This window comes from Tarenaya hassleriana, unplaced genomic scaffold, assembly GCF_000463585.1.
Source record: "Tarenaya hassleriana unplaced genomic scaffold, ASM46358v1 Cleome17, whole genome shotgun sequence".
Classification (NCBI taxonomy): domain Eukaryota; kingdom Viridiplantae; phylum Streptophyta; class Magnoliopsida; order Brassicales; family Cleomaceae; genus Tarenaya; species Tarenaya hassleriana.
Window position 1 is genome coordinate 1,029,829 of NW_010965122.1, and position 11,910 is coordinate 1,041,738.

Here is an 11,910-nt window from a genome sequence, read left to right on the forward strand (position 1 = left end):
TGTCCTTATTATGATTGTAGCACGACGAGTGGTTCGACACCCGGCGAACCGGAGTAGCAGGTAAGACCATTCTCCGAGAGAGAGAGAGAGAGAGAGAGAGAGAGAGACTGCTTGAAGCCATCGAACCAGTTGAGAGGCACTCGTGCATCTTTATATATACACACATTTGTATGTGTATATGTGTATGTATAAACACATTTTGTGGTACGAATCCATAAACCAAAACACCAACTATAAAAGAAACAAATTGATATCTCACATCAATGACTATCTTATTTTGTAAACAAATATGTTTTTTTCTATCAAATTTTAATTAAATCTTAAATATTCAAATATTATCTAACAAATTAAATAGATTATTAATCTGTTTATAAAGCTAAATAAATTATTTTACTTTATATCTGATTTATATATTGAAATATAAAATATTATAGAAAATATTTATTTATTCTTTTGTACTCGAAATTTCTTTTAAAATTTTAAATGACATTTTGATGTTAAAGAGTCTTAATACTGAAAATTAGTTTTAGATATACAAAATCAAATCCAGACAGATTGAAAAAAATATAAATATAATTTATGAAATTAAAATTAAGTCAATTTTAATATGAAAAAAATGAAAAAATTAAATAAAATTTAAAAGTAAATATTTTTTATATTTTAAAAAATTAAACCTCAATAAAAACAGAAACCTAAAAAAGTTGTAAATATTTGAGTCTATGCGACAACCACCAACCTTTTTTTTACGTATGCCTCGTTTAAGTAATATTATCACTAAAATAATTGCAAAGAACAATTGGATAAGTAGTTTTAAATCATTTAACTTGAAGATTTATTTTGAAATTATATCATATTAATAAATAGTGTGTATATATATATATATATTCTACTCTGGTGGATCATAAACATGGACCATCATTCCAATATAAGTATTTTAAATATATATCATTGATGTGTCGAAGAGTAGATATTTTTAGTCAACTTAAATAATTTACATGCTAATATTAAAGTTTTCGAGGATCAGCAGAAGCAATTATTAGTGCGGATTTGTCTTAAACGCGTGTATAACTATATAACATAAATCCATGGATATTAAATCCAATATTATTGGAGTAATAAATATATAACAAGGTTTGAGAAACGTGATGTGACTATCAACCATGTGAAATTTTGTTTTATTTTATATAATATTATTTGTTTATTTTTCCATGTTAATTATAGACCAACCGATTTTCAAACTAAATCAAAATTAGATATTTGTTGGGTGGTTGGATCTCATGCACAATCAAATAAAATGAAATAAATCGTTCTTATACCCTAAAATTTTTGTTTTAATATTTTATTATCTTAGCATATGGATAGTGTCTCAATAAAATGAAGTTTTTGGCTCTTTTGGGAATAATAATGCATTTGCACACTCAAATTTGGGTGGTGTAGTGACAAGAAAACATGCAAAGTATGTTTTTACAATAGTTTCAAATCTAAATGTGGAGAAGAACATTCACCTGCAGAAAAATGTAGCTAGATTAAAAGATCCGGTAAATTTTCGGATTATCAAATAATAATAATAATGATGCATTAGAACGATATTCGAAACGTTGAGTTTTGATTTCATCAAAGCTAATTATACATTGAAAAAAATTTGTGTATTAACTTTAATTTATTTCCAAGTTTGATACTAAAATGTAATAGCCATCAATTAATACAATTATCATAATAAATTAATATATATATCTATATATGTGTGTGTGTGTGTGTGAATATGCGCCTATTTGTCTAATTAAGTTTACTGATCGAGATATATACACACACACACATATGGACAAATGATGAAGTGTATACAACTAATGTGTGAGCCTGATGAATATACCTCATTCCATGTGAAAATTACAAGTCGTTCTATTAATATATTTCGTTAATTGTAAAAGAAAAAATATATAGTTTTTATATTTTGAGTAAATTTCCGCAAAAATCCCCATTCGTTGTTTTACATCAGAATAATATAGAAAATTAATTTCAACAATACAAAAAATTATATAATTTTTTTTATTATAGTGATAAATTTTTAAAATTCTACGATTGAGAGATAACATACATTCCAAATTTCATAGATACTATATCCAAACAAATACCAGTTTCATTTAGTATCATATGTCAATTCCCTAGAATCGCAAAATTTAATAATTATATTTTAAAATTTATTATACCTGATGGGTTACTATTTTAAAATTAAACTTCATTTATTAATTTAATACAAATTAAAATTTTGATTTTTTTTATGACACGCTTCTATATTTTATCGGGCTTATCAGTTTGTGGATACACAACCAATTTTGAGATTGTTATCATTTGGGGCCATATTTCATATACTAATTTTACTATATATCTCGAGTCCTTTTTGGGATTATATTTTAATCTTATCCGCAATTGATAGATCAAAACCATCGGATTTTTACCGGGAAGCCTATCTAAAAAATAATTTCATTGTAGATTTCATAGTTATAATTTTTTTTTTTTACAGAAACGATTTTTTTTTCAGTAAAAACTAAAAAGCGTTTTCAGATTTTAGATTCTTTTGAAACATCTAAATCTATATAAAAGAAACACTGAACGACGAGACAATAATTATCCGAGGTTAGTCCACGAAGTACAGAATGCCAACGTGGACCAATAAGAAAGAAGCATGCACCGAACATAAATGAGGCGATCCACGCCAGATAATTTCCTCGTATATTCTCAGGAATTTTATTTTTAATGTTTTCTGTATCCAATCCCGAGAATTTAAAATTTTCTGATAATGGCAAAAAAAGAGAGGGGAGGTTTCGTGTACTGAGGGGATCCTCCACGTGGCGAAACCTATCTTCTTTTTGAATTTAGGGGTTAAGAATTAGTCGGAGAGGTTTAGGAGGTGACCGGCCATAGCCGGTAAAATGGTACGTGTTACAGGCTAATCCGGTTGTGTGGTCTTTATTGATTTAAAAAAAAATAAAAAACCGTAATTTTTTTAGAATATAAGGGGTTTAAGCGTAGTTCGATTTACGTGGTTTCTGTGTGTAAGGGGTTTTGTGTCTTCTTCAGAATTTCTATTCCGAGAGAGAGAGAGAGAGAGATCAACGGATAAAACGGAAAAAGAGAAAAAAATAATTTAGAGGGAGTGATTGAGTTTTTCTTCTGAAAATCTGTGAATTTCGATTTATTTGTGGATCGCTTGTAAATTTTGTTGTAGAGTAATTGTTGAATCTGGTCTCTATTGCGTGATCTGATCGCAACTGGAGAAGGTCGTGGCCGAGAATTGGTTGCTGTTAGGTGAGTTTTGAATTGATCGCAATTGTTCATTTTTTTTGTTGTAATTTCTGTTTTTGATGTTGAAATTGAAAATTTCGAATAATTTGTTTGGCGGGTTCGGTGGAATTGCAAGTCTTATCGAGATCTGACGACAGAAACCAGATTGCTGGTCGTTTTCCGATGAATTGCCGAAGTTTCAATTGGGAATCTAAGTAAAAGCTAGCATTTGGGTTCTGAATTGTTAGATCTCTCTCTCTCTCTCTCTCTCTCTCTCTCTCTTTGTTGTCTTCTTTCCTCGTTGAGTTGTTGATTGATCTCTACTTTTATATTTTCATCATATGTTTCTCGTTTCAGCAGTCTCTGCATGTTTTGTCCTCTCTGATTCGTTCTGGGTTTGGTCTTTGATCTGATCTTAAAACTGAAATACTTTTGTTTTTTCATTTGCGTTCAATGATCTTCACCTGAGTTCTTAGATCTGAAAATTTGATAAATTTTATGGAGAATATCCTTGAAAAGATTAAAAAAATATGGAAAAAAAAACTGTAGATGAGATTTGGGGTTGACCATTATCCAGATCGTTATCCATCATGTGAAATTTCCATTTCTTTACATGGTTTTGGGTTCCTAGACGTGCGTGGAGGTACATGTACATGCCCGCTTTCCCTTTTCCAGACATTCCTTGGTTCTTGGAACAGACCCTTCAAATTAATATTTGACTGGTGCTTAATTTTTGCTATTGATGATGACCTTGTGGTTAATGTATGCGTTGGCTGTTTTGCAGTTTATGTCCTGTCTGAGACATGGTGTTCAAGAGAAGATTAGATTGCGTGGCCGATGGTTTTGATTTCCCAAACATTCCAAAGGCTCCACGTTCGTGCCGGGTAAATTATCATGCGAACGTTTGGATCAGTTGTCTCGATGGATGAATTGTTTTCTCATGAATGCGGTTGTTGTTTCAGAGGAAGATCTCAAGAAAGAACACTGATGATGATGATGATCGGATTTGTGCGATCGATTTGCTTGCTTTGGCTGGAAAATTACTGCAAGAATGCGAAAGTTCATCAGCGTCTACTAATGCGTTCGAAGGGGGCACTCACAATGACCCGGGCAAAGAGATTAAACGAGAACAAGTGGATGAATATAAGCCTTTGAAATCCGAGCTTCCTGACTGGGGAAACTCCAACTCGAAGTCTACAGACAAAACCACTAGCGAGAAGTGTCTGCCAAACAAGTTTTCGTTTTGCGAGGACGATGGCATTTTGGAGCGAACTTCAGTGTCCCATTATGATAGTGTTCATGATTTGAAGCCCCTAGGGTGTGAAAACAAGAACAAGGATTGCGACTTCTCTAGCAAATTCGGAGGCGTAATTGGAGAGACAGGTGGTGTTTTCCTGAAAACTGGGTTTGAAGAACAAGGAGAAGCAATCAATGGATTGGGATATGGATGTTTAACAATAGCTGGTACTTGCCACTCGAAGGATACACCCGAATTACGAGTGCCATCTGGAAAGGAACCAGCCCGTAATGGTTCTTTTGCAAGACATGGGAATCATACTATGTTAGATAGCACCCATCGCCCATTCCAACCGCGATTTCTTCTCCGCCGCCGCGCTGTCCACCGTCTCCTCCATTGATTTCATCACGTCCTCGAATTGATTCACCAAACCGCTGATTTTCGCGACTTCGCTCAACGCAAGACCCGTCCCCCGCTCCATCGAACTAATCGCTGCCTTCGTGTAGGCCTCCAGCACGTATTGGGGGTCGAAGAATAAGGAAGTTAACTTCATCCAAGCACTGGACAGCTGTTCCCAAGTTGAAGGACTTTGCACACACAAGAGCTGGTTAGCATCAGAGTTTCTCATGAATCTGGTCTTTGAGGAAATTCATTCTTTGTTTTTTACACTTTGCTCTAACACTGATTGTGGATGTGCAGATGGTCTAAAGGCTTTGAACCGCAAAAGAAAATCGTGTTATGGCTACAATGCATGGCAGCGCGATAAGAAAAGACGATCATCTCACAGAGGCTCAGTCGTGACTTCCGATGGAGGACTCAGTAGTGAAAGCGTTTCCAATTCGCCCGAGAAAGGAGATTCAGGTAATTACTAATCATTTGATAAGCCAGAGAGATATTTATCTTGTTATGCGAGAGAACGTGTTCCTCATATATCGAGTAATCTCTTTTGTGCAGTAAAATTCAGTATCAAGTCCTTTAGGATTCCGGAGCTTTTTATCGAAGTCCCGGAAACTGCAACTGTTGGCTCACTAAAGGTACATTGCCACCGTCTTTTTTCCGTCAATCGTTCTTATTACTTGGTTCTGGGAGCAATAGACATTTGGCATTTCTCCACAACTTAGTCATGATCTTTATACATTTGGATTATAGAGGATGGTGTTGGAGGCTGTGACTGCTTTACTCGGTGATGGAATACGCATCGGGGTACTTGTTCAAGGGAAGAAGGTTAGAGATGACAGCAAAACTCTATCACAGACTGGCATCTCGTGCGAAGAAAACACCGGGAACCTCGGGTTCTCCTTGGAGCCTGGTCAAGTTAAAGTGTCCACGCCTTTTTGCTCAGAAGATCCTCTTATTTCTATGCCGTCTGATTCAATGAATTTGTCGGAAAGGTACTGCCAGTTTTTACCGGTAGCGTTTTCTTCTGTAACTCTTCAGGATTTCCTAAGCATAAGTGCTTCTTATGATCTTCCCAGGTCTGCGGCTTCTCCCATGTCAGATTCTGCAATTCCTTGTTCCCTCGGAGTTGCAGATGACATGATGAATTTGGGAAATGGTGCGGAGAATAACCTCGCGATAGTTCTGTATCAGGCTGATCCATCAGCTGATAAATCCGAGTCAGATTCAAGAGCGCTGGTTCCGGTTCCAGTTCCAGTTCCAGCTTTGGACATTGAGGCACTAGCGGTTGTCCCAGCAAACCCGAAACCTAAGCATGCCGATTTCACACAACGAAGAACCAGGAGACCGTTCTCTGTGTCAGAGGTCGAAGCTCTTGTACAAGCAGTTGAAGAACTCGGGAGCGGAAGGTAATACCACACCAAAACTGGTTTGGATATTCACTTGTCACGGCGGGATCAGATACTTAAAATATCGGAAAAATTTGTTATGCAGATGGCGTGACGTTAAACTGCGCGCTTTCGAGAACGCGGATCATAGAACATACGTAGATTTGAAGGTTAAAAAAAACTCCCGACTCCTCTGCAAGTAAATGCAATCATATTAGCGCTCATAACCATAGCTTACGTTACCGTAAACCCGTGATTTTTCTGCAGGACAAATGGAAGACGCTGGTCCATACAGCGGGCATATCTCCGCAGCAACGGAGAGGAGAGCCGGTTCCTCAAGAACTTCTCGACCGGGTCTTGGCCGCACATGCTTACTGGTCGGAACATCACGTGAAACAGCAGGGGAAGCATCATCATCAAACTGGAGTTCGTAAAACCTCGGAGAATCCGGCATCAGACAGGAGCCGAGCCCAGACCGGTTCCATGTAAAGAAGAAGAAGAAGAAGAAAGGTAATGGTATATAACTTCACTTGACAAAAGGATCACAAACTGTACAAAGGAAACAACAGAAGTTAACAAAACCTCACTCAGTTTCAGAAAGACAAAATCCGACTTTGTGTCTTTAGCTCTTCTTAGTTCTTTGTCTCTTACACACTTTTGATTATTTGTCAATCGCCGGCTTCTTGCTTTTGGCGATTTGTAAATGACGTCGATGGAAATAAGATGGGGTCCCTAGCGGGACTTCTGGTTTTTTTTTTTTTTTTTTAAATGTGATCGTATTTTCATTTCTGTGATTTGGTAGGTCCCTTGGAAAGTGGCCAAGTACTAGGGTTCTTGTAAGTTTATATATTCTTTTATTGTTGTTTGTCAGAAACTTAATCTTAAATGACATTTTTCATATAATTTATATATATGTTTGGTGTTCGAGGATAATCCAGAAAACATTTAGGCTTTGAATGATAGTGCTTTTATTTTGGGTTTTTTGTTTTAGTTTTTGGTTTTTGGTTTTTAGTTTTTAGTTTTGGCTTTTATAAGTTTGTAAATCTAAAAAATCATTCACAGAGGTATTGGGTTATCTTGTCCCGAGCAACGTCTCTGCTCAAACGCGCGTCCTGGTCGCACCGCCCCCCTTCGTGCCGCAAAACGCTGATGACGTTTCTGTACGTCAGCAAGTCCTTCTCCACCTTGCCCATCGCCCATTCCAACCGCGATTTCTTCTCCGCCGCCGCGCTGTCCACCGTCTCCTCCATTGATTTCATCACGTCCTCGAATTGATTCACCAAACCGCTGATTTTCGCGACTTCGCTCAACGCAAGACCCGTCCCCCGCTCCATCGAACTAATCGCTGCCTTTTGGCGTTTCAGAGCGTTTCGCGATTTCAGCCATACGGTGGAAATGAAAACACCCAGAGAACCCATCGGCACGAACGAGACGGCGGCTCCCAACGCTGCTTACACCGACCAGGACAGCGGAGATAACCACGGTGGCAACCGCCGCGAGGAACAGCGTTATCGTAACTCTCCGGCGCCGGCGTATTCTCCGGAGTTTCCTGTTGAGCTTTTTGGTCGTCAGATTCAGTTTTCCGATCACCTTGACGAGATCGGCGTGACAGCTCTTAAACAGCTTGGTGAATTCTCCGGCGAAAGGGTCGTCGCTGGTGAAATCTTTGAAACTCCTAAGATTCTGGAGAGTTTTGCTGAAATTCCCTTCTTCTCTCTTTTCCTCCACGAAACCAGAGAGAATGTGGAGAATTAGGGTTTCTCCAAGATCAGCTTTCCCCAGAGATTTCTTCAGAGATTCACAGAGAACATATAATTCAGCATTTGTGTTGAAGAAATCGTTGGCCAGGTCAAGCAGATCTGGGTTCTTCCGAAGATCCCTGTCGGAAGACAGGAAGAGCTGTCGGACATCTTCGTTCATGGTGTCGATGCAACCGGTTAGTGTGCTGAGAGAATCGTACGACGCTGATCGGATCTTGAGGCCGTTGGAGCTGACGGGCTCTGGGTTTTGTGGTTGGATGGGAACCCTAGAAGAAAGAGAAGGAGACGAAGAGCTCCGTCTCTTCCGCGCCGTCAAGACAGGAATTCTGCGTCGGATACCGAAAATCTTCGACAGCTTTGTCATTCTTCTCCGAAATCAAACACGAAAACAGAAGATCAAGAACAGTACAAGAGCAGAGAATTCAGGAAGGAAGAAGAGCGAGCGAGAGAGAGATCGCAATGTGCGTGGAAGAAGAGAGAGCGAGAGAGAGATCGCAATGCGTATGTAAGAAGAGCGAGAGAGAGCAATGTGTGTGGATTAGCCGTTGCGATCTTGATATTATAGCCTTCGAAATTCCCATTTCTCTCTGTTAATTCAAATTTCAATTTCAAATTGCTAAACGTTCATCTAGATTTTCAATTTTGTGAATCATACGATGCATTTTGTTATTTCAAATTTTCATTTTGTTAATTATTATCTAATAAAACATTAAAAAAATAGAGATAAAAACGGCCCATTTCGGCCCAAACCCCAAAGGCCCCAAGAAGAAGCTCGCGGCGGAGAAGGCGGTCGAATCCATTAAACCCGGCTCCACCGCCGCCTTCTCCGTCGACCGGGCAGGCGAGCTCCCACATCGTCGGCATCCCGAGGTCGAGACGCACGCAGGAGCAGGGAATCCCGCTCCTCTCGTTAGACACGCATCCCCGGATCGATCTCGCCATCGATGGAGCCGACCCGAACCTGGATCTGGCCAGAGGCCGAGGTGGTGCATTTCTCCGGGAGAAGACGATGGAGGCTGAGGCGGTTCATGTGATTTGAATCAAATAAAAGCTGCATGAGATGGAGAGATAAGATTTTTTTAATAAAAAAAAAGAAAGAAAGTGGATTTCGAATTAAGCTTTGAAAGGGGGAAAACTCAGTTTCTTTCATTAGAGAATGTGTTCCAAATTCAAAGTGAAGAAATAAAGGAAGAAAAAGGTGTACAAAAGGTTTTCTTAACAAGAATGATTATTTTCTTATATCGTATATCTTATCTTTGAACAAATATATAGTTTAAACTTTTATAAAAATCGTATATAAATATATAAAAAATAAAACTTTCATATAAATATATAAACTTTTTTAACAATTTTATATAAATACTTGTACTTTTGAAAATTTTCAAATAAATCCAAAATTCAGATATTTTCTAAATAAATATAATAAATTTCGTTAACGAATTTTGCATTTATTTAGAAATTTTTTAAAAGTTTAACTATATTTATAATTTTTTTTAAAGTTTAGCTATTTATATAGAAATTTTATAATTTATTTCATAAAAATTTAGATATTTAAATGTTATTTTTCCTTGTATATTTAAATCTCATTGCTCATATACACTTGCACACTTATCTCTATATATGCAAATTAATTAATTACATTCAATACACATTATATTTTGCTCTCATTATTTTGACATTCTTTAATAATAAAATAGATCAGTATATATCATTCCCTTCTAATCCATTTACTCTTCAAACTAAACGTATTCATCGGTTCATCAAATATTTACGGTGATAATAGTATCATTGTGAACATATTAGCCAATTGGTTTTCAATTTTGCAGTAAGTGAATTTTGGTGATTGTTGACTGGTGGAATCGCAATCACAATCGCAACGATTACGGGTGTTTACGATAAGTTTGTTCAATACGGTTGGTACTGACTAGTAGAAAAAATATTGTTGGTAGCGATTGCAAGTGATTGCGATTTAGAACGACTGGTTGATAACGATTGCGATTTGATTTGATTTAAATTACAAAAAAGACATCATTTTATTATATACAATACTAACTATTTTTAAAATATTTTTAGTTAGTTGTGTTTTACTATTATTTAATATCAAATAATTATTAAATTTATAAATTTTAAAATATAATTTTATTATCAATTTAATTTATTTTCAAAAATAATTTTAATATTAAAAAATATTTATTGATAAAACCAAACAATATCAAACATAATACCAAACAAAATTATTATTAATTTTTATAATTTATGTATGTATATGTGTATATAAATATAAATATATATATATATATATGTATATATATACATATGTGTACAGCACGCTTAACTTTGGAGTTCTCTCGGGATAGTCAACCAAAAAGGTAGGTGCACCTTGTTGCTATGAGTAGCTCAACTAATTCTTTTATGTTATCTTAGACCGTATAGTCCCATACCTATACAGCCCTCGGATCTCTCTCATTCTGGTGTGTTCGATTCATCCCTGTACCCCCTACCCAGAAGCTCGTCAGGAGCCGCCCCTTGTCCGTGCCTCTGCACCGGCGATCACTCCCCGTCCTCCTACGGTACTCTGGGTTGTCACAGGCCCACCAGCTTCCGCCTGGTTCGTCCTCGAACCACACCGTACTGGGAGAGTACCGGCTCTGATACCATCTGTAACGACCCGAGGCCGCTACGAATTGTTGAAACTGGCCTCACACAGCAACCCGAGACCTTCCAGCATGTTTTGTCCTCACTCGCACGCATACCGAGACACTTCCCAGTAGGTCACCCATCCTAAGATTGCTCCAGAGTCAGCACGCTTAACTTTGGAGTTCTCTCGGGATAGTCAACCAAAAAGGTATGTGCACTTTGTTACTATGAGTAGCTCAACTAATTCTTTTATGTTATCTTAGACCGTATAGTCCCATACCTATACAGCCCTCGGATCTCTCTCATTCTGGTGTGTTCGATTCATCCCTGTACCCCCTACCCAGAAGCTCGTCAGGAGCCGCCCCTTGTCCGTGCCTCTGCACCGGCGATCACTCCCCGTCCTCCTACGGTACTCTGGGTTGTCACAGTATATGTATATATGTGTGTGCGTGTATATATATATATGTATGTGTACCTGTATATAGATCGATGTATGTATGTATATATATGATTGTTTGTATATATATATGTTTGTACGTGTATGTATATGTATATGTATTTATATATGTATGTATGTGTATATGTATATATATGTATTGTATGTGAATGTATTTATATATTTCATGTATATCACACGTAAGTTTATATATATAGATATAATATAATATGTATATCTATATATATATTAATTAATGTTAGTGGTATTTTGATCATTTAACCAAAACGCAGTAAAACGCTATCGCAATACAATCTTTTAGTTGCGATTAGAATATTAACGTTTTGTTGCGATTACGGATAATTGCGATTCCAACAATCACTTTTTCAATCGCCTACAATCGCCAAAAATCGCAATCGCTACGGTTGCGGGTGATTGTGTTACCACCAATCACACCGTCTTTGTCTTTGATTGTTAACTTCTCTAACGACATGATGTTGATGTGCTTTTATCCTCTAACGTTGGGCTAGATTATTTCTGACGACGATAACTGATATGCTTGAAAATATTCGAAAATAGTATATGTAAATTAAGGATTGCAAAGAGATCGAGTGAGATAAGCAAATGCACGACTGAGTTCAGTCTTTATGCGATGGCTAAGTAAGAAAGCGCTCGCATAGTTAATGTAAACAAGTTGGCCATAACACAAAGGCGCGCAAGAGTAAACCGTTTCAACCATGTAGATCGGATCGGGGAGGCGTTGCCGAGAAATTT

At 37.1% G+C, this 11,910-nt stretch overlaps 2 protein-coding genes across 2 annotated transcripts; one reads left to right on the forward strand and one right to left on the reverse strand.

Annotated features, from left to right (window-relative positions):
* Positions 1-3,535: 3,535 nt before the first annotated feature.
* On the forward strand, positions 3,536-7,210 carry LOC104810154 (telomere repeat-binding protein 3-like). The gene is made up of 9 exons (XM_019202167.1): positions 3,536-4,166; positions 4,245-4,905; positions 5,034-5,126; positions 5,219-5,380; positions 5,474-5,553; positions 5,669-5,910; positions 5,995-6,324; positions 6,410-6,473; positions 6,571-7,210. Exons 1-9 carry the CDS (start codon positions 4,086-4,088, stop codon positions 6,790-6,792), a joined length of 1,935 nt encoding a protein of 644 aa, XP_019057712.1. The 5' UTR covers positions 3,536-4,085; the 3' UTR covers positions 6,793-7,210.
* Positions 7,211-7,641: 431 nt separating this feature from the next.
* On the reverse strand, positions 7,642-8,427 carry LOC104810155 (UPF0496 protein At3g57100-like). Its single transcript, XM_019202155.1, has one exon. The coding sequence runs from the start codon at positions 8,425-8,427 to the stop codon at positions 7,642-7,644; it is 786 nt and encodes a 261-aa protein (XP_019057700.1).
* Positions 8,428-11,910: the final 3,483 nt, after the last annotated feature.

Bases quoted from the DNA above. Each gene is read 5' to 3' on its own strand.
- LOC104810154 (XM_019202167.1), top strand. From the start codon at position 4,086: ATGGTGTTCAAGAGAAGATTAGATTGCGTGGCCGATGGTTTTGATTTC. The intron at 5,127-5,218 runs GTTAGCATCAGA...GTGGATGTGCAG, and splicing joins CTTTGCACACACAAGAGCTG to ATGGTCTAAAGGCTTTGAAC. The intron at 5,911-5,994 runs GTACTGCCAGTT...TGATCTTCCCAG, and splicing joins TCAATGAATTTGTCGGAAAG to GTCTGCGGCTTCTCCCATGT.
- LOC104810155 (XM_019202155.1), bottom strand. From the start codon at position 8,427: ATGACAAAGCTGTCGAAGATTTTCGGTATCCGACGCAGAATTCCTGTC.